Source organism: Pseudorasbora parva, chromosome 21, assembly GCF_024679245.1.
Source record: "Pseudorasbora parva isolate DD20220531a chromosome 21, ASM2467924v1, whole genome shotgun sequence".
NCBI classification, from domain to species: domain Eukaryota; kingdom Metazoa; phylum Chordata; class Actinopteri; order Cypriniformes; family Gobionidae; genus Pseudorasbora; species Pseudorasbora parva.
Window position 1 is genome coordinate 10,232,244 of NC_090192.1, and position 23,585 is coordinate 10,255,828.

The following is a 23,585-nucleotide window of genomic DNA, read 5'->3' on the forward strand; positions in this document are numbered from 1 at the left end:
CCATCCTTCAGCATTAGGCGATTGGAAAATCCGGCGTCGAGCTGGGCCTTGTTTATGAAACAGTCGGCACCGGAATGCAGCGAACAGATATAAACATTCGCGCAACTCAGTTGCTGATCCGGAAAAGCAAATTCCATCCACTGTTGCCTTACCGCAGGGTTTTTGGGGAATCTGTGCAGGACTGTCTTGGTCTGGCAACCAAAAACGCACTTTTTGATGTCATGGTTAATTGTGCACATTACCTGTGCAGCGCAGCCTACGAGCCAGCGCTTTGATGGGCATAGCCTGTTGCTCTCCCTCTCTCTTTCTCACGCTCTTCCGGTAGAATTGTCCGTAATGCCCATACAAGGAAATTCCGCCCCCATTAACGTCAAAGGGGACCCATGATCGAAAAAAACTTGCCGAAACTTATGACTAACCGGAAGTAGTATTTTTGACAAAGAAATACTCCCATCAAACGTCCACCTTAACTTTTGAAACTTTGTCCATGTTTAGTATGGGATTCCAAGTCTTTAACAGTGTAAAAAGATCAGTATGCATGAAAAAACATTTCACCCCCCCTTTAAGAAACATTTACTAGACAAGTAAAAACTATTTTCTTCTTTTGGGGAAAAATAACTCAAAATTAAGAGAGTGTTTGCTTAAAAATAATCTGCCAGTGGGGTAAGCAAAATAATCTTGTTTTAAGATTATTTTGCTCACCCCACTGGCAGATTATTTTGCTTATTTTAAGCAAAAACTCTCTTAATTTTCCCCAAAACAAGACAATTACTTTTGCTTGTCTTGTAAATACTTCTTTTTTAATAATTTTTAGATGTTTGGACTAAAAACAAGACAAAAATACTAAGTAAGAAAATATTTTTTTGCAGTGTAATGTAATCCTATAGCCTATGGTATTGGCTGCCCGCAAACAATATGATTGATTTTATGCGGCGCTGCTCAGACCGATCAGTGTATGAAATCAAAGTACCGCTTGAGATATTAGAGAGCAGACCGTTCTTTATGCTTTCGAATAGTTCTCGCAGTACCTTGATGTCATACACAGATCGATCTGCACAGCGCCGCATCAAGTCAAACACACCTAATGTCTGCTTTGAGCTGCCTTCAAACACTGTAGTTGTAGCTGAGGCCTGAAAGAGTTTGATTTGTGTTGTTGACATGTCAAGCAGAAGCTGTTCTGCGCTGCGAAAGCAAATCCACTGTGCATGCACTTCCATTGGACTCAAATGGATATGGTAAAACACAGTAGAATGTACAGTTCATATCACTGTGCATACAGGTGCTGAGGAAGCCTCTGGAGCTGAAATTCAGATATTCAGATAATGCTAGGGGTGTGATGAGACATTTAGCTCACAGGACGAGACGAGACACAAGATTTTCACCTCACGCTCCTTTGTGGCGATATCGCGAGAAAGCTCGTCACAAGCAGTAAGCAGTAGACCAATCACAACAGACTGGGCCATCTGGGCCACCATTCAGAGCAGAGTAGGCTCTAAGAAAGGAGGGGTTAAGAGAGACCGGATCCTTCATCAAACCTTTTCAGGGCTTTCTTTTTTTTAATACTTTGGATGGATGTAAATCTATTGGAAGAGACATTTAAAACTAAATTAGGAATCTTTAAAAAAGAAAAATAGTGGCACATTCACTTAGCTATTAGTATTTGACTTCATTTTGTCTGTGAAATTTTCTTAATTTAAATGAAAAACATACATCTGAATGAAAATACTTAAAGGGAGGGGGGGGGGGGGGTGAAACACTCAGTTTCAGTCAATCGCTTGTCAATCTTGAGTACCTATAGAGTAGTATTGCATCCTTCATATCTCCGAAAAGTCTTTCGTTTTATTATATTTATAAAAGAAATATGGGCTGTACCGAGTCTTTCCGGAAAAAAACGAGCGCCTGGAGGCGTATCGTGTGGGCGGAGCTAAAGAATGACGATCGCGAACAAAGCGGTGACGTCCTCAAGCGTGGAGGAACCCATGGCTATCTCAGCTAATACAGATATGATCCACAATCAAATCTGAGGCAGAAATAAACTGAACAGGAGAAACAGCAGCATCAGGACGTCCGTCTCTGTGGTATGTACTGTATTTAGTGGCCTCTCAACATTTCTGTGTCTTTACTAGCAGTTTATGAGGACATGATTCGGTTTATGGACTATTGTATGCGACTAACGTTAGACCTTAGCAAGCAAAACGGTTTTGCACGTCAGACTAGTGTAACATTATACAGAGAACAGCAATGGAGTAACTGTTAGCGCATTTGAATGACGAAGCACGCGATCGTGTCCTTTACTGATGTTTACTCACGCAACGATAGCCAATAGCAGAGACATTTGAAGCAGTTTTACTCACCGGCTGCTTCCAAAGCAGGACCGAACCTTTATCGCTGGGACCGCTCCGTCAAAAACACACTTCTTTGGTATGATTTGGTGAAGTCCTGTGACAGCAGTGGCGTGGAAATCCACTTTGCGACGCGACTGAAGCGATGTTGTGAAGCTTCCCGTCATTTCTGCGTTCAAATCGGTTCAAATGCAGCGCTGCCTTCCCGGAATGCTGTGCTGAAGCGTTGAAGTCGCTCGACGTCACCCATAGGAATAAAGTGGAGCGCGGCGCGGACTATAACGACAGAAGTGTTCACGGACGACTGGATCTGCACCTGAGAGAGTGTTTACTCTCTCGCTCTAGTCACGCGCGCGCGCACCTTACCGGGAGAAGAGCCCGTACGGCCCATACAAGGACTTTCCGTTCTATTAACGTCAAGCCGACCCATACTCGAAAAAAAACTCTCCGAAACTTGTGAGAAACCGGAAGGAGTATTTTTGACACAGAAATACTCCATCAAACGTCCAACATTAGTTTTTGAAACTTTGTCTATATTTAGGATGGGAATCCAAGTCTTTAACAGTGTAAAAAGCTCAGTATGCATGAAACAGCATTTCACCCCCCCTTTAATTTAATAATTTCAGTGTGGATAGTAGACTGGGGTAAACCCAGCTTGATCTGCTGGTGATTTGTTTTCGCCCTGCAACTCAGTCTGGAAACCTGTACATTAATTTCTACTACTTCTGTTACCCTTTTGCGAGGAACCAATCACAGACTGGCTTATTCACCTGGCACACTATTGGCGGGTTTAACACAATGGCGGATAGAGAAGTGATTGATCATTGCCTGTTGATCATGCCGTCTTGTGGTATGATTGGTTGAAGGACTATCCAATTGCGTACAGAGTACTTTGAATAATGCTTGTTTATCACACCTCTTGTGCAGTAGAAAATACAGAGCCGACTTCCCAGACCAATGTTCAATTTTAAATTGAGCTTGTTCTGGTGATAGCCATACAATGTGGATAGCTCATCATGAAAAGTTAATACTGAGATCTCTGATTGTAGACACATCTTTTGAGATGTGGGTTTGAGGTGTTGTTGAGAGCTCATCTGACGTTCTACAGCATCTGACATCTAAGAGACTTAAATAAAAGACTTAATTTACTCTTAATGTTATTTCAAACGAGAAACAATGAAAGAAGTTAGATTTTATAGAGCTCTCTTAAGTGAGTCTTCTTCTCTATACAGAGAATTTCCAATGGTATTAGCCATTTTGTCTTCCTCCTCGGTTTGTATTCTGTCTTTCCCTCTTATGAATTGTCTCCTCTTAATAGGTCTCTGCGTTTCGTTTTTAGCTTTCTCAGTGGATCCATCAGGCATTGAGACAGACACAGTCTTCAGCAGCTGTGGGAGAGTGATGGGGAGGAGGCTGAAATTCTCTGGCAACCTGTGTATTTGGAAACAGTGCTGTTAGAGTCAGATAGAAGCAAATTAGGAGGCAGAATGCAAAGACGCCCAGTTGTTTATGCTGCCTCAAACTACCTTTTTTAGGGAGGGGGTGAAGAGAGAAGAAAAAAAGGAAGGAAGCCTGAGGTGTTACCAGACAGGGAGGGATATTGAATATCTAGGGAGGGGAAAAGCAAGAGAAAGAATGAGAGGTGGGGGGCTTTCTGGTAACTGATGCTGACGTCAAGGAGGTGAAAGAAGTGAAGAAACAGAAAATAGGGAAGGCACGCGTAAATTAAAAGCAGGAAAAGAGGTTTCAGAGAGTCTGAACTATGGCTGGGAGTCTCTACAACAGATTGTCCCTGGAGGAGATTGGATCGATCAGATCTCTAGAGGGTCCAGGAGGTAAGACACCGAGAGCATAAGAGAAGCTCTTTAAAAGCATGCTGTGATGTCACCGGAGGAATATATGACTTCTGTTTTTATTGTGTTTTGGTAGTTTTACTGTAACTGTATGCAACTATAATAATGGATGAATCACCTATTAAATGTTGCTATTTCCTTCATTGAAAATCTTACCAACATTCATCTCTCTGTAGCACAGAATGTGTGTGTGTGCATGTGGAGAGGAGAGACAGGGAGGGGTGCATTGAAAGAGAAGTGACAAACCAGTGTCCAATTAGCTTTGTTCATGAGAGCACATCCTGTGTTTGTTACAGCTGCCTGGAGAGAATGAGTCTGAGTCCTTTATTTCCAGATTTCCTCTTTCTCTCGCTACTCCCTTTCTCTGAGGTTCAAATACAGTCATTTACAAGTGGAATTCATTCCATTGCATCTTTGCACAACGAATGCATGCAGTTTTCTAATACCCTTGATTCCAGATTCCCTTGGATATAAAGCATTATTATTAGACTGTCAACTTTTTATTCTGAATTAAACCCTATTCCCATGACACTTATGGTTGACAACATCTTGAAAACGTGTCCTTCCTGAACACAGTAGCATCGGCCTCATAAATATTCAATCTGCCTTTTGAATTATGCACGATTACATTCAATCACGTGCTTGCACCTGTAGGCCGGCTGTGTATATTGCATGCATAGCAGGGCTGACATTTCCTATCAAAATTTATGAAAGGGCAACAAGACGAGTCTTTTAATATTCTAGGTGCGATGTGTCAAACTGTTAAGAAATCAGTAAAGGGAATTATGGAATAATGACAGTCAGCGTCTAAGAACTCAAAAGATCGTAATTCACTACTGCTGGGATCGCAGATGGAGCGAAGGAGATTTGATTAGTGATATGTGATTTCACACATGCAGGAATATAATAGCCTAATGCTATATGTTAAATCTTGTCAGAAATGTGAGTTTGATTCATGCAGTGGTCACCTAACCATTGTTAGTGTGAACTCATCCTAAGAAATCACACCCACGGACTGTTGGCTGAACTTGCATAAGGCACACAAAATGGGAAACACTTCAGGAGTTTCAAAGTCGTCATCTGAGTAGTTGGATTCTAAGGATTTCCGGCAGATGATGTGCTTCATGTTCCTTAAAGGTGCACTATGTAGTATTTTTGTAGTATTTAAATATTCAAAAACCACTAGGCCGGTGTTATATATTTTGTTCAGTTGAGTACTTACAATATCCCAAATGTTTTCAACAATTTGTAAATTGTGAGAAAATTGCTATTTTAACTAAGGTTATGTTTTTGCATACTTAAATCCTTTCATATTAAAAATACCTGAGTGTCTCTGTAAGGTTTATAGGGGTGGGAAATATATTAGAAGAATATTTACTACATGCATTTCCTGACAATATTGGATTCTGTGGATCAGATATACATCTGGTGTTGTAAATAGTTCATAAAAGGATCGCAAGTACACTCTAAAAATAATGTGTTGGCTAAACAACAACAAAAACAACAGTTTGCATTTATATATTTTTAGTTCTAACAACTTTGAATGAAACTAACAAAAACTTAACTAACAGAAACTCTTAAATATCAAACATTACAGCATTAAACAGTAAACGGTCTTTCCCTTAACAAACAACAAAACTAAAATTTCAAAATGTATTCTCCTTATCGAGTCCTATGCAAAGCATGCTGGGAACAAGAAATTCACTGCCCAGTTATCAAGACAATTTAATTAAGTCAATCAAACTAAGGGTGGGTTAAAGGTTAAGGGAAGAGTCAACAGTGTATTTATAGATGTAAACACAGAAACCAATTACAGATGTTATGTATTTTTAATGCAGTTATTTTTAAATGTAAGTACAATGTAAAATCATTGTCATATTTTGCCATGCAGTTATCGTTTTTGGAGGGCTCTTAAAAGAGTACAATGGAATTAAATTATGCCAGGGGCTTAATTTTGTCCTTTAGTATAGTATTAGTAAATACATTTTTGGGGGTCTTTTAATTGTAAGGTATTTTTGTTTTTAAGTATAGCCACTGTTATGAATATGTACAGGACCAAATGCCACAAATCCAAGATATGATCGTCAGTAAAAGATAAGACGAGAACCATTAAAGCTAAGAAATGATCATGATTAAAGCCCAGAAGATTTGAAGACGATCCATTAAAACCCATGAGGGGTTTGGAAATGCAGTGTGTAATTAAAAGTTGAGGCATTTTTATGCAAGTAAATGAGAACAGGAATAAATGTGAGTAATAATTTGGGCTCTAGGGAAAGAACAGATTGCATTTAATAGATCACTTGCAGAAATGAGTCGGAGGTTAAAGTGACTTAATTTTGAAATACAAACATTTCTCAGTGGATACCATAAAAATTATATGTAGATACTGTTTATTACAACAGTATGTCATATTATAATAAATGATAATTTAGTGAAATTCATTGCTTATGTAAAATCACAGAGGGGTCAGCGCTTGCTGAGGCACACAGTCCGCAAAAGTCGCCAGCTTTCTGCAGAGTCAATAGCTACAGACCTTCAAACTTGGTGCGGCCTTCAGATTAGCTCAAGAACAGTGCGTAGAGAGCTTCATGAAATGGGTTTCCATGGCCGAGCAGCTGCATCCAAGCCTTACATCACCAAGAGCAATGCAAAGCTTCAGATGCAGTGGTGTAAAGCACGCCGCTACTGGACTCTAGAGTAGTGGAGGCGTGTTCCCTGGAGTGGTGAATCATACTCTGTGTCTGGCAGTTCGATGGACGAGTCTGGTTTTGCTGTTTGCTATGAGAACGGTATTTGCTTGACTGCATTGTGCCAAGTGTAAAGTTTGGTGAGGGGGGATTATGGTGTTGGGTTGTTTTTCAGGGGTTGGGTTTGCTTGTCCCTTAGTTCCAGTATGTATGTATACACACTCACCTCACAGGGATATTAGGAACACCTGTTCAATTTCTCATTAATGCAATTAACTAATCAACCAATCACATGGCAGTTGCTTCAGTGCATTTAGGGGTGTGGTCCTGGTCAAGACAATCTCCTGAACTCCAAACTGAATGTCAGAATGGAAAAGAAAGGTGATTTAAGCAATTTTGAGCGTGGCATGGTTTGTGGTGCCAGACAGGCCGGTCTGAGTATTTCACAATCTGCTCAGTTACTGGGATTTTCACACACAGCCATTTCTAGGGTTTACAAAGAATGGTGTGAAAAGGGAAAAGCATCCAGTATGCGGCAGTCCTGTGGGCGTAAATGCCTTGTTGATACTAGAGGTCAGAGGAGAATGGGCCGAGAATGGGCACTTTGCTGATAGAAGAGAAACTTTGACTGAAATAACCACTCGTTACAACTGAGGTATGCAGCAAAGCATTTGTGAAGCCACAACACGCACAACCTTGAGGCGGATGGGCTACAACAGCAGAAGACCCAACCGGGTACCACTCATCTCCACTACAAATAGGAAAAAGAGGCTACTCTTTGCACGAGCTCACCAAAATTGGACAGTTGAAGACTGGAAAAATGTTGCCTGGTCTGATGAGTCTCGATTTCTGTTGACACATTCAGATGGTAGAATCAGAATTTGGTGTTAACAGAATGAGAACATGGATCCATCATGCCTTGTTACCACTGTGCAGGCTGCTGGTGGTGGTGTAATGGTGTGGGGAATGTTTTCATGGCACACTTTAGGCCCCTTAGTGCCAACTGGGCATCGTTTAAATGCCACGGCCTACCTGAGCATTGTTTCTGAACATGTCCATCCCTTTATGACCACCATGTTCCCATCCTCTGATGGCTACTTCCAGCAGGATAATGCACCATGTCACAAAGCTCAAATCATTTCAAACTGGTTTCTTGAACATGACAATGAGTTCACTGTACTAAAATGGCCCCGACAGTCACCAGATCTCAACCCAATAGAGCATCTTTGGGATGTGGTGGAACGAGAGCTTCGTGCCCTGGATGTGCATCCCACAAATCTCCATCAACTGCAAGATGCTATCCTATCAATATGGGCCAACATTTTTAAAGAACGCATTCAGCACCTTGTTAAAATCAATGCCACATAGAATTAAGGCAGTTCTGAAGGCGAAAGGGGGTCATATATATACTACTATAAAATAGTTTAAATAGCCAGCCATAGATTAAAAAATGTCCTCTATTCTTTCATTAAGCAAATCAAATTAGCAAAAATGTATTTTGGACTGCAAACGTATACGAGTCTATGGAGGTAATGAATGGTTGAATTTATTTTAGCTACATAACCATCTCTAATGATGAAAAACTATGTTTGGTTACTTATGCAATATGAAATATATGAGATAATTTGCCACATGTTTATTCTCGGAAATGAGTTGAGTGTTAGAGTTTGAGCTCTACGTGAGAAAATGAGCATTACAGCAATATGCCAAATTCTAACCTAATTTGTTTTGTCATCCAGGCTTCAAGCAGTATGAGTGTAAGGGGAGGTTAGAATAGTTCCAGAAAAGGACTGAATACTACATGCTTTCTCAGTGGTGGAATGGAAATTAGTCAGAATCCAAACACTCAACGCTACTCCTGAGCTGTGAAAATAAACAGCATCTCTTACATATAGATAAGCATTACAGACATCTGTGACCTGAATCTAACCAGTGCTGCAGTGTGAGAAAGACACAATGTGACAGTATACAGTGACAGATTCCTGTTGAACATTAAAGGGATAGTTCACTTTGAAAATAAATTTTGATATGTTTTAGCTTACCTCATGGGCATCTGAAATGTCGGAGTATTTGTTTACCCAGTAGTTTCAATTTTGATCATTTTAGGTCAAACCGTTCTTGTCTGTACCTCACATAATGCAGGTCTATGGTCACCACCTCAAAGAGCATACACAGAGAAGTCCAAATTAAACAATCCCCCATCGTAAGTACACACTGATGGCCTAAGACACGAAACAAGCGGTTTGTGTGAGAAAACGTACAGTATTTATATCGTTTTTACCTCTTGTACACCACTATGTCCGACTGATCCGAGGGCGCGTGTGCGTGTTTCCTGTTGTGACATTCGCGTGTTCTGGCTTTAGTCTGCGCAAGCACGGAAAGCGCCGGAAGTGGTATCACATTCTTGATCAGTGTATTCTGGTTCAAATAAATATGGTTGTGGAAAAAATTCAACGTTGTCTGTTAATATATCGAAATCTTCTTCTATTGCGATGTCCTGTACGTCTAAATATGTTTAGATCTTCACAGTGAAAGGTAACACTTCCCAAATTTCTGTGTAAACAATGAGAGACATACACGCGCGAGAGATCCACTTCCGGCGCTTTCCGTGCTTGCGCAGACTAAAGCCAGAACACGCGAATGTCACAACAGGAAACACGCACACGCGCCCTCGGATCAGTCGGACATAGTGGTGTACAAGAGGTAAAAACGATATAAATACTGTACGTTTTCTCACACAAACCGCTCGTTTCGTGTCTTAGGCCATCAGTGTGTACTTACGATGGGGGATTGTTTAATTTGGACTTCTCTGTGTATGCTCTTTGAGGTGGTGACCATAGACCTGCATTATGTGAGGTACAGACAAGAACGGTTTGACCTAAAATGATCAAAATTGAAACTACTGGGGAAACAAATACTCCTACATCCCGGATGCCCATGAGGTAAGCTAAAACATATCAAAATTTAATTTCAAAGTGAACTATCCCTTTAAGGCAAGGTAAATTTGCAAGGTAAATAAGTTATTCACAAACCTTATTTACAGCTCCTCTCCATAAAACGTGTTGGAATTCTAATCAATCATAGCTTAAAGGTCTCAGGGCTCAGACTCAATAAATGTGTGTATTTCTTTAGTGTGTCCTTTCCTCTGAAATGTCACTAAGTCTCGGCAGGATGTCGACCCTAAGATAGTAATGAGCTTGACCCTTCTGTTCATAGAGACACCAGTAGGATGAGCTTCCATAGAGATATACATTACAGAGCTTCTTGTGGTATTAATTATAGCAAAGTGGTCTATAATACCTGGAGTGGGCTATCAGTTAGCATACGCATTAATCTCAAAGGTTGTTGTGTGGCTGGCGCAGGACTCTCTCAGAATTATGCGAACTGATCCTCTTTGCTTACGGACAATATCAACATTCACAAAAGAATCTAAAAAAGAAATGAGTCATATAGAGTTATATAAATAATATAAATTGTATAAAGACTGATTTATAATGTGTGTGTAAAGGCACCGATTTTAACCCCGATTCCAGAAAGGTTGGGATATTTTGTAAAATGCAATAAAATCAAGCATCAGATTTGTTAATTCTCTTGAACCTTTATTTAACTGACAAAATACCAAAGATAAACATTTCAATGTTTTCACTGAGCAAATTTTTGTTTGTTTGTTTGTTTAAAAGAGGACAATGTACATTAATCAACATTACAATAATGTAAGCATACCCAAATTAGCTCAAAAGTGCTAATTTTCATCAGCAGTCCATAGCCAGGTGTACAGAAAGGCAACCTTAAACAGCACTGGGTAACTTTTGCTCTCGGGGTCCCCCTACAGTTTGGAAAAAATAATGTCCTCAACTACTGTCGTAAGATCTGTCATCCTACAACAGGGGATGCCATCGTGCGTGCATTTGTTGACATTACAACCCTGATAGCCCTGAACTAGTGATGCGTGGGTCGTCTCATAACCCGCGGACCCCGTATGTCTATTTAATGGTCGCGGGTGCGGGGCGGGTTGGAAAAATATATACAGTGGTGCGGTGCGGGCCAAATAACTTCATAAAAGTGGCGCCGCGGGTTGGTGCAGCACTAACAGTTCCCCTGAACACTGCAAGAGGAGTTCAGAGTTCTTCTGGCGTCGCGTGTGAAATGTCTTCATCCCAGGTAACGTTACAGTAAGTGGCATATGTTTCAGCGGGTCATATGAATATAATTTCATGGGTTTTATTTTTTTCAATCGCCAAATAATCACGATGCTCACGTTTGCCCTCGTTACCGTTTTACAGAATCTATATGATACTTCAGTTCAATGTTTGAGTGGTAGGTAATCACCGTAACAAGCAGGACAGCATCGGTCGGGCACGCCTCCTTCAGCTCACGCCGACGAGCAAACGCTGGTCACATGTTGATCCTCGTCCTGCCTTTAATCACATCACTTTCTCGTTTCCTCTTATTGCTTTCCTCCAACAAAACCTTTTCTTTCTTATTTGTCTCTGCTGCTTCGGACATGACTATATTATCCGACGAACAAAGTTGGGCTCGCATGTCCGAATTTAAGGAAGTGTGGGTGTTGGTGGAAGTGACGTATATGCCGTAAAGCAGTCGAATTTTGTAGTTCTTTTTGTTCTCGGGTTACTACCCGAAACCCGAAGTTTAAAAGTACGATTAAAAACGATACAGACCCCATCAGGCTATGGCAGACGTGTCATTCAACCTATTGTAAGTCGATTTATCATCACAAGAGTCTTAAAAAATATATTATGAAGGTTGAAAAGTTACCTAGTGCTGCTTTAAAAAGAATCGCAATAAAATCACAAAATAAAATTACATATAATACATTATGGTTAGCAAATACAAATCATGTAAATTAGTTATATAATATATAAATACACACAGAAAGAATTTGTGTCCACATATTTGGTTCTCTACAAGCCATTTTTTGCATTCTTTTTGAAAAAACAGAATGACAAAGACTCTCTAATGGTTTCCGGTACTGTGTTCCATTGCTGACATATTATAAACAAATTATATACATTTTAAATAATACCGTTTTTTTAAATATTAAATAATACAATTATTTTATTATTAAAAAACGAAATTTGATTTTGATGGCTATAACAAATTCCAAAAAAGTTGGGACAGTGAAAAGATTATAGAATATCCAGGTTAAACTGTATTGATAGAGTCCACAATTAGCAGGTGAACTGGTAAAAGGTGAGCGTATTGTGATAATAGTAGCATCTACCAGAGACAATCAAAGATGGGTCATGGCTCATCACTTTCTGCCAAATTTCATTAAAGAGTTGTCAAGCAATTCAATTCACGTTTTTCAAAGTATTGCAACCTGTAAAAGGCAAGGCAGTAAACCAGTGTTGAATATGCATGACCTTCAAACCCTCAGATGGCACTGCATGAGAAACATCATGCTAGTGTGTTAAATACAGCCACATGGGTACTTTGGAAAAACGTTGTCACTACAGTCTGCCGCTGCATCAAGAAATGCAATGTTTTTGGAACATGGAAAACAGACATCGAGTTCTCAGTCCCTATGACGAAAGCCACCATCCAGACTTTCATCAGCAAAAGGTGCGAAAGCAAACATCTGTCATAGTATGAGGGTGCATCAGTGCAAAGGCATGGGTGACTTGCAAATGTGTGAAGGTGCCATTGACTTGGAGACGTATATTGGGATTATACAAAGGGTTATACTGCCATCAAGATGACATCTTTCCTGCTAAGCCAGGACTCATTCTGCACATGCTTAAACAGAGGGGTTTCTACTCTACACTGAAGCGTGCATACGCACAGATTTGTATCTGTATGTTTATGTTTTTTGATTTGATGTCTTTGACATTTTTAAAATATCATAAATAAAATTTAACATATTTATAAAAGACAGATACGCTGTACCCATTCTTTCCGAAAACAGCCGAACTTGTGCAGGCATGCAGTGGGCGGAGCTAAAGAGTCACAAACACACGCACACACACGCACACACGCCCACAAACAATACATCATGGCATTATTTCTGAATTCGAATCACAATACGTTCCTGTTGTTGACATTATATGCACTTGTGTGGAACGGGAATAAACAAACACACTTGCAGAACTCGGTTGCTGTTCCTGAAAAAAAAAATGTATCCTCTGTTTCCTTAACACTGGGAAACAGCCAAACACACACTCCTTTAGTGACATTGTTGATTTCGTGGTTTAAAAACAAAATGACAGCTCTGCCGACGGCCTAAAACCAAACAATGAATGCGGAAAAATGTCATGGCAGTAATGTCATAATGCAAAATATATTAATGGTGCTATACTAGGCTTGATCTTTTCATCCAAAATCTTACAATCTTTATTTTTTTCTTCTTTTTTAATTTTGGGTAAAATATTACCTAGTCATTTCACTGTATATTTCAATCTCTTTGCCGTTTCCTCCAGTACTACCAATCTCACAAAACACTGGCTACCCTCACACAGTATTTCATGTTTCACTCAGTTTGGTTTAAAGCAGATTATGCAACATGGCTGAAAAATGTTGAAAGAGTTGAGAACACAGTGGAAACATGAATGAGTTATGTGCTGTGCAGATATAAGGGTCTCTTGGATCTCTCTAGAACCTTTTTTTTTAATTAAAATAAACTCTGTTTGATTATGAGGAGATTCACCTTTGATGGTTGTCCACTGCATTGATCTTATCTCATGGTTATTTCAGTTCTTCTCAAGTATGAAAATAAATATCTTTTTTTAGCATCTTAAGTATGAACAAAGGACTTCAACTGATAAATAATTATTACTATTCAAGAAATCTATAAACTTTATTTTAGCAAAATGACTTATAGAAGACTATAAATCATCTGCTGTCTCTATAAATGATCTGCCCGGGAACATGATGTTAGACGCTTTTAATGAGGCTCCTTTAAATAATGAGTAGCTTGTTTCACGCTGAAGATGAAGAACTTTGATCAGTGGGAAGTACATCTATTTCCCATCGACATTTCTCTCATTTTAACAGTGTATAGGGAAGTTCTTCTGAAATTATAAATATAACGATCATGTTTTATTCATAAATATTTTGGTCGCTACAATTTCTTGCCTCCAGAAGTTGTCATTTGTGTGCACACTCTTGAAGTCGTATCATTAGATATATATACGTATCATTGGAGAGGAGAAAAGATGTCAGAGGAGGTTATTTTGATGAAAGATTACGAGAACACGTGAATTAAAAAAATAAAATCTTGGTCTGCATTGATGAATCATTTATAATAAATACTTCAATATTCCATAAAAAAACAAGAATTGTGAATAACATTTGTATAGTGAATTTTAACTGTAGTTTGAGTGTCCCCTCATGCTGTGGTTCAAAGCATGAAGGGTTAGTTCACCTAAAAAATTTAATTCTGTCATTATATTTACTCACCCTCGTTCCTAATTCTCCTACGCAGTTTACGTTGTAAATAAAGTGCAGCTCCCGCATCCTCATCCTACACATGCATCAAGGCGCTCATGTGAACAGCATCGGCTGCTGAAGAACTCGAAAACGCTGCACTGTTTACAACGGAAACTGCGTAGGAGACTCACACAGGATAGAACAAAATTGTTGAATAAAGTCGTTATTTTTGTATGTTTTTGTGCACAAAAAGTATTCTCATCGCTTCATAAAATTAAGGTTGAACCACTGGAGTAACATGGACTATTTTAATGATGTTATTACTACCTTTATGAACAAAAAGGCAGTATTTGCAGCTGAGACTTCATCAGTTTGAACCTTAGGGCAATGGGGCAATGGCATAGACTGCCTAATAAACAGTTCCAAAATTTCTTGTCCTCAGCAATGCAGAGTCTCCTGGACACCTTGAGTGACAGCACCAGTTCCACCACAGCCAATGACCTGGACCTCATCTTCCTGAAAGGAATCATGGAGAGTCCAGTGGTGAGCCACCCACTTTTTAAACTTGATGTCCATGTGTCCACATGAACCTTCTTTAATTAAGAGTTTGGTCTCTGTCAGGAGATAGTTATCATATTTTATCCATTTATCAAAACTGAAACCTATACAACGGTTTTAGTTAATGATGGATAGAATACTGATGCTCCAGTGTACTGCCTAAAATGTACAGGCTTTTTTACTGTGCTGTTTAACCACAAGTTGGAATTTAGTGTGTGGCTTTAATTTCACATTTGCACAATTTCCAATGTTTTTGTGGACAGATAATTACAGCGTATCATGCTTTTACATAGATCTGTAATAAGTATAATTTATAAACCTATTGTCACAAGAACTTAAAAGGCCTCTGTAGTTTTCCATCAAAATGAAAGCTTGAGGGTTTAATTCTTGCAAGTGAAGAAGTCTGATATATATATATATATATATATATATATATATATATATATATATATATATATATATATATATATATATATATATATATATATATATATTTTTTTTTTTTCAAGTGCATGTTGTATTACATGAATAAATGTATTTCTGTCTTAGAAATAATAGTCAAATCACTTTAATTTAAATAGCGCTTTATACAATACAACCCGTCTGGCCCCACTTTACAGTAGGTGGCTGGAACTACTATGTCATATTGTATTCAATCACCACCTATGTGCAGCATCCACCTTTGTTGATGCGAAGGCAGCCATATTGCACCAGAACGCCCACCACACACCAGCTGATCTCTGAGAGGAGACAGAGTGATGAAGCCAAACAGTATATGGGGATGATTGAGCCAGAATGCCGGGGTTAAACTGCTTCTCTTTTATGAAGGACATCCTACACTCTAAAAAATGTTGGGTTGTTTTAACCCAATGTTGGGTCAAATATGGACTAACCCAGCAATTGGGTTGTTTTAATCCTGCGGTTTGGTTAAATATTTGCTTAAGACAACCCAATCGCTGGGTTAAAACAACCCAATTGCTGGGTTAGTCCATATTTGACCCAACATTGGGTTGTTTTTACCCAGAATTTTTTAGAGTGAAGGATTTTTAATGACCACAGAGTCAAGACCTCGGTTTAACGTCTCATCCAAAGGATGCTCTGCTCTGTAAAGCAGCTTTACAGAGATAACAAGAAAACAGTGATTCAATGATACAAACAGAGTTCAATTCTGCTATAAAGAAGCTCTTAAAAGAAAATAGTGTCATTGTTAAGCTAAGGTCAGTTTAGTGTTCAATTCTGTTCAATAGTTTGTTATAGTTATTTAACTATAAAGCAGCTCTGTAGAAAATTGTCACCATCCAGTTCAATTCAGTTCCCATCCAATAGCATCAGTACAGCCAAATCAGCAATATCGCTGAATGTGTTCCCAACTAAGCAAGCCAGATACAACAGTGGCAAGAAACCACTGGCAAAAAAAGTATCTATTCATGTCTAAATTTTCCAATTATACCTCAAAACTTTCACAGGTAATTTGCAAAAAATCCCACCATCATCTTCCCTATCCTGTTTGAAACTCCACATTTTCTTCATATTAAAGAACGTTTGGTAACACTTTATAATAACTCACACTATGAAACATTAATTAAGCATTAGTAAATAATTAGTTAATCATTTGTAAAGCATTAATAGACATGAATAGGCAGTTTATAAATACAACTATAAATGCTTTATTCTTGATTTAAAGTTATATTTATAATGTGTTTAATAATTGCATTTTCATACTTTATAAATGATCAATTTACCATTTCTAAATTAAGTATTACATTATTTGCAAACCCGTTATTTAGGAGTTGTCAATGGTTCATACACTCTAAAAACTGCTGGGTTAAAAACAACCCAAGCTGGGTTGAATATGGACAAGCCCAGAAATTGGGTTGTTTGAACCCATTGAAGGGACCAATTCAAACAACCCAATTTCTGGGTTTGTCCATTTTCAACCCAACTTGGGTTGTTTTTAACCCAGCAGTTTTTAGAGTGTATGATCATCTAGAAAGTGTAAGTAAAGGTTTAATAAACTATTTAAATGTACATGTATACATCTTACAATTTAGACATATAGTAATAGTTACACTCAGTGTGTTAATAAATGCTTTATTATCATGTATTCCTACTGTAGTTCATGATTAATTCAGGTAGTTATAAAACATTTAGTAGTTGTCAGTTAACTATTTCTGTGAGCTCATCTAAAGTGAGGACTATTTATGCCTCATAAGGCTTTTACAAAGGCTCAGCTCTCTTCTGCACTGCTGTTCTCTAATGTTTTAAAGTCAGTACTGTTTTGACACTGCAAAATATTTTATTATTTTATTATAATAATTGTATTTTTTGTATTTGCCACTCCTGTAATCCAGTGTAATCCACTGGTACATTTTTATTCAGCAATATTTACACTTTACATGTATTTTTATATCAGATTGCAGAGGCTTAGTTTCATTTGACTGCAGTTATGGTTTCTGGTGGTCTACAGGAATAATATTTTCTATGACATTGAATAGGTTTTATTTAAATTTGATATTAAATCACTAGTTGTACAGTCTCCCTTTTTGCATTTTGAAATAAATAGTTCTATGTGCTATATTCCTCTGTGTTGTGTTTGTATCCTTTTTCTGTTCAAAAGAGAGCTGAGCCTTTGTAAAAGCCTTACGAGGCATAAATAGTCCTCACTTTAGATGAGCTCACAGAAATAGTTACCTGACAACTACTAAATGTTTTATAACTACCTGAATTAATCATGAACTACAGTAGGAATACATGTTAATAAAGTATTTATTAACACACTGAGTATCTATTACTATATGTCTAAATAATATGATGTATAAATGTACATTAAAGCTGCTGTCCGTAACTTTTTTTGTGTAATGAGACTGTACAACATGAATCCATTTTCCAAACCGTGTTTTTGTCTTACCCTGAATCATTATGGTACACTTAAGTATTTATATTGGGACTATTTCAGGCCAGACTGGTAGGTACCGCTGCGGAGGAGCACAGTCCCTATCCCTTACGCCATAGACATAAACAGAGAGAAGTAGCTCCGGCTGCAATGTTCTTCCACAAGACGCATGCCGTTCTGTTTATTAACGACTAGAGTGCAAAAAGTTACGGACTGCAGCTTTAAAATAGTTTATTAACCCTTTACTTACACTTTCTAAATGATCATATGAACCACTGACGACAACGAAATAACTGCTCTGTAAATAATGTAATACTTAATTTAGGAATGATAAATTGATAATTTATAAAGTAGGACAATACAATTATTAAACACATTATAGATATGCTTATAAATCAAGCACAAAGCATTTATATCTGTATTTATAAACTGCCCATTAATGTATATTAATGCTTTATAAATAATGAATTGACTATTTACTAATGCTTAACTAATGCTTCAAAGTGTGTAGTTATTATAAAGTGTTACCGAACCGGGTAATGTTTTGTTTGCGCAGTCTCGAGAGCACTATGAAGAGCCAAAGCTGGAGGCAGTGAGGGACAATAATTTGGAGTTAGTGCAGGACATCCTGAGAGACCTTACCACCCTCTCACCTCACTGTCAGGCGGCACACGAGCTCGTCTGCATCCTCAAAGAGCCTCACTTTCAGGTACATGCACAAATGCTGGAGATTCAGTCTAGAGCAATCACTTGAATTGTGTTTCATTTAGATTTTTAAAGTGGTTTCCCTCAATACCTGTTTTTTCAGTCTTTACTTGAAACACATGACTCTGTAGCTTCTAAAACCTACGAGACTCCACCTCCCAGTCCCTGTGCGTTTATGGACCCTGCGTTCAACAACCAGCCCGTGCCCCCTGATGCTGTCAGGATGGTGGGCATCCGCAAAGTGTCTGGAGAGCACCTGGTAAGACCTCACAATCTGCAGTAACCTGGCAAACTGTTTGCTGTTTTCTTTTGGAGCTGTAAATAATGTGAGCGCTATGCTAATAAACTGAACCGAAACTGAATATTCATAAGTGAGACGGGATTTTGCTTTCATAAAACGAGCATTTTTATGTGAGCTTCTCATTAAAGAAGAATTGTGCCATTTCTTTGCCACTAACAGAACAAAAACAAATATCAAAAACAACGACTGTTTCTATAGAGCCCTTTCACATTTCCAGATTTGGAACATGGACTGTAGCACTTTTAGACTTCTGTAGCTTTATTTTGTACTTTCACTTCAACCCAAGTGATTGATCAATGTAAGTTAGTCTAATAAAGTTGATATTTTTATTTAAGAAGCTCTTAGCGCATTTAAAAAAAAGAAAAGAAAATAGTGTCACTTTTGTCTGAATCACATCCTGTTTACTCCGCCAGGGTGTGACGTTTCGGGTGGAGGGCGGAGAGCTGGTGATTGCTCGGATCCTGCACGGGGGCATGATTGATCAGCAGGGTCTGCTACATGTGGGTGACATCATCAAAGAGGTGAACGGAAAAGAGGTCGGGAGCGACCCGAAGGTTCTTCAGAACATGCTGAAGGAGTCCAACGGGAGTGTGGTCCTCAAAATCCTCCCCAGTTACCAAGAACCACACACTCCTCGACAGGTGGGCAACATTCAGATGTTTTTGTCCTTTTTTTAGTAATTGTAAATGCATCTAGACTATCCTCTCAATAAAATCACATTAAAACTGGTCACAGAGACACATTTGAGACATGCTACTGTAAATGTAAATGATGTGGTTTTTATATCCGAAAAGGGAAACCTGTTTTTCTTAATATAAAGTTCGTTTTTGCTTGTTCCATTTAATTTTGAGTCCATTCAGCATGCCTGGAATAATCCACACAAAAGATAAAGTCAATAGATACACAACTATCTTGGATAAAGCCCATTTTCATTTAGCATACTGAGTTTACTGGCTGATTTTGAGGACGCAACAAATGCGACTCCATCAACTAGCCACTCTGAATACCTAGGGCCAGATTTACTGAAAGGCAAATTAGTGTGAGATTACAATCCATTAAAAGTGCCGATGGGAGTGGAAAGTTCTGCGACTACAGTTCTTCTACAGAAAAAGCACAAATCAAAGAACATAAATTCAGGCAGCTCCTTTCCAAAACGACCTACGCAGTCCACCCAGAGCAGTGCAAATTCGGTCCCAGACAAGCAGAGCCGATTATAATCAGATACAATCATATATATATATATATATATATATTCCTTATTAGTGCCTGTGCGGATGGCGCGGATCGGTTGGATGAGTGTATTTTTCACCTTACTTAACGGAAGTAATGACGAGTTAAGCGCGAGTGATTCACATGTTAAGTCAATGCAAAGTGTGAATAGACATTTTGCGTTGAGATTTGCGCGAATGAGTCCTACTTTATAGAAGCGGGAATTCCCTTTCAAGATGCGAATTCACATCTCCAAATGTTCGAGCGTCTAACTATGCATGATTAGCGTGATTTATTTGCGCAAGTCGCATCTGGTGTGAACGCACTGTCAAGAAACACTTTGAACAACTTAGAATGTCAGTGAAGATAGGCATATAGTTCATCATAACATCGTAATATAAATCATATACATTTACCTGTTATATTGCTAAATGTACATGATTTTTCATAGCCACAGAAAAATATACCTTTATGGCTTCTCTTTAGACTCCCCTGCTTCACAGCACAGTTAATGATATGCTAAATGCTGCCCACATGTTGACATTATTGGTTACAAGGTAGTCTGTAACATCAGAAACACCAGTGATGTCAAACCACGTTTTTTTTCAAGGCATGTTTTAAAGGGTTACTTCAGCGATTAGCATATGGCTTTCTATCAGTAGAAACCCTGCAGTATATTTGAATGATCATGCTTCCCCCATCTCATATACCCCTGAGACAAGAGATTTATACATTTTATTTCTGGAAAAATTCCTCTGATTACGCAAATTGACAATATTTGCGTCAACGGAGGAATTTTTGGCCAAAGGCTAAAGACTACAACCAGAAGAGGGTTGTTTCACTCACAGCTCAGCTCGCAGCTGCAGGCATTCTTGTAAACCGCGCTGTGCCCAGCAAAGTGAGTGTTTCAACTTCTCAAAATAATTTCTATGAAAGTTAAGAAGGCAAGCTTTCAAAGGCATGAACTCAGAACGCGCCAGACTGAACACGTGCTGTGAGTATATGCCGCGAGCACGGTCGCGATTACCTCAGCTCTCTTCACGAGAGCTCATTCAGCTCATTCATAACGTTAAATGTAATCTGACTCCTGCTGCTTTAGTGCTGTGACACTCGCGCGGCGACTCATTCATTATATTGAACAGACACATTCAGTTTTTAAATGTAGTGTCTGTTCTCCAACTGAACCGATTGTATGCAAATGAACGCGATGGGAAAGTGATCCAGTCAGAGTAAACCAATAGCGATGGCTTTGGGAGTGGCCTCGTAGGGCAGCGAAGCATTCTGGGAATTGTTGTCTTTCATCCCCATGAGAAAAAAATACATTTTCTGTCTTTTTTCAGTCTAGAAAGCACCAAATTCAAATATTATTTCACATTTCTATTACATTAATGACCCAGTTTAAATACAGATTCATCCTCCCAGTGCTGAAGTACCCCTTTAAGAAGGAAATACTCGGTTAATGGTGTTGACTTGTGAATTTGTGAGTTTGTCTGAAAGCATATTTAAAACACCACATAGACATACAAACAACATTCAAAACTTTATTTTCACCACAGGTGGTCTTTAAGAAAAGTGCTGAGCTGGATTTTTGTCCCATCTAGTGGTTAAAAAGAGAATAAAGTCAAATACGCCTTTACCCTGGTGTGCCTTTAATCTTGTTGTACCCTATTAGTATAAAAAAAACTTCACTGATTTAGGCATCCCTATGGATGTGCGGCGCCCCTAGCATTTGCCTATTCTGTCTATGCCGCAGGCTGGCCCTGGGCATCCCGAATAAATGAACATGAGGGGAGAAAATTCTCTCTTCTACAGTGTGCTCTATCTCTCTAGGTGCCTCCTCCTAGCAACAACTATCTCAGGCATGTCAAGTGTAAAATGGGGGAAGGCTGTTAAATAATGGCGCAAATACTAGTAAAGCTTTTGTAAACATTTATCTTTAGTAAATCCAGACCAAAGCTGTTCATAAATCTAGTCCCTAGTGTCCAAATTACATGTGACATAACCCCACCCTTTTACCATATTTAAATGAATTGGCCAAAAAAGGAGGTTTGAATGTGTCTGACAGTTTAGCAAGCTTTAAAGCTCGACAGACAATTGGCTATTCGGGCAGTCAGTCATTTATAAGGTCAATTGGATCACCCGGGTGGCTGTTAATAGCAGATGTAACGGGACCAAAATACTCAATATACATGCTGACACAAACATGCAAACACACATGTAACTAACATTTACTGTAATAACCTTGGTTCAACATGCTCTAAATTGACGTCTTTGAGTTTAAACTTTGGTTAGCCCTGCTAGGTTTGGGCACCTGTCTCCACTCCAGAGCGTGCTGGGAGATTAATAGTGAATTATGCCAAAGCCCTCCCTGTTTTTGACACTGTGCCACCCCAGCAATTGAGATGAGACACAGACAATCTTCAAGTCTGCCCTTATTTACTCTTAGCGGTTCTCACCCGCTTTCTGCATGTCAAAGATCTTCATCTTTGCTGCTTATTAAATGAGAATGAAATGAGTGAAGTTCTGTTTGTCTGCCCATATGGTGCAATGCTCACAGTGTCCCATCTGTGCCTGTCTTAATTTGATCCCAAAATAAACGAACAGCTTCCTGTGCCTGCTGCTAATATGGGACTGGACATCACAGTCTTATGTTACTAATGTGAATCACGCTTGCATGGTGGGAATATTCATGTATTTGCTGCTGTAGGTGTTTGTGATGGCAGATGGTATTGTTGGCATGTGTTATGCGTGGAGTATGCTTGTTTTTTGACTGTTGTAATCCAGGCATATTTTCTGTGACATTGACGTTCCAGCACTAATAGCAACATTCCACTGTACTGCAGGTGACTACAGTTGCCATGACAACAGAGTTTTGGCTCTAACGCTAACATTCGTCTTAAAGGGATAGTTTAACCAAAATTAAAATCCTTTACTCACCCTCATATTGTAAGTGCTTTAAAATGCACCATGTGAATATAAAGGTGTTAAAGGTCCTGTTCTTCGCGTGTTTTCGAAGCTTTGATTGTGTTTACAGTGTGCAATATAACATAAGTTCATGTTTCGCGTGTAAAAAAACAGTATTTTTCACACAATTTACTTATCTGTACACCGCTGTTTCCTCTGTCCTAAAAACGCCCTGATGATTTCCTTGTTCTATGAAGTCCCTCCTTCAGAAACACGTAACGATTTCTGATTGGGCCAGCGCTTCCTGTGTTGTGATTGGACAGCAGCTTAAGCGCACTATGCCCGGAAAGGTCCCGCCTCTTACCATAACGGGGAGATGCAAGCGCTGAATGCACGCTCTTCTCCACGTGGGAGAGCAACAAGACCACGCCCCCTATTTTGCGTGTTCTTGTGGGCGGAGGGTTAGTCAACAAACGGTTCTAGTGACGTCATTACATCCCTGCACTTCCTGCTGTCCAAACCGGCCGTTCGCTGTAGGCTTTGAAAGGGAACTTCTGTTAAATAAAATATCTCGCTTGGCATTGAACTTTGAGCTTTATAATTTTACAGGTATTATTTATGCTCTAACAGCAACATTACACACTAACTAAAGTTTGAAAGGTGGAATCGCGAAGAACGGGACCTTTAACTTGTAATGTTTTCTTGTTAGTTTTCTTAAAGGGTTAGTTCACACAAAAATGAAAATTC

General features: G+C 38.9%; 1 protein-coding gene across 2 annotated transcripts in view; it reads left to right on the plus strand.

Moving 5' to 3' along the window:
- Window positions 1-23,585, plus strand: part of mpp2b (MAGUK p55 scaffold protein 2b) — a 57,015-nt gene that overhangs the window by 23,631 nt on the left and 9,799 nt on the right. For both annotated transcript variants that reach the window (XM_067429141.1, XM_067429143.1), the window contains exons 3-6: window positions 14,711-14,811; window positions 18,276-18,428; window positions 18,528-18,683; window positions 19,139-19,366. In XM_067429141.1, the coding sequence (XP_067285242.1) occupies window positions 14,711-14,811; window positions 18,276-18,428; window positions 18,528-18,683; window positions 19,139-19,366 (638 nt within the window). The remainder of the gene's footprint in view (window positions 1-14,710; window positions 14,812-18,275; window positions 18,429-18,527; window positions 18,684-19,138; window positions 19,367-23,585) is intronic.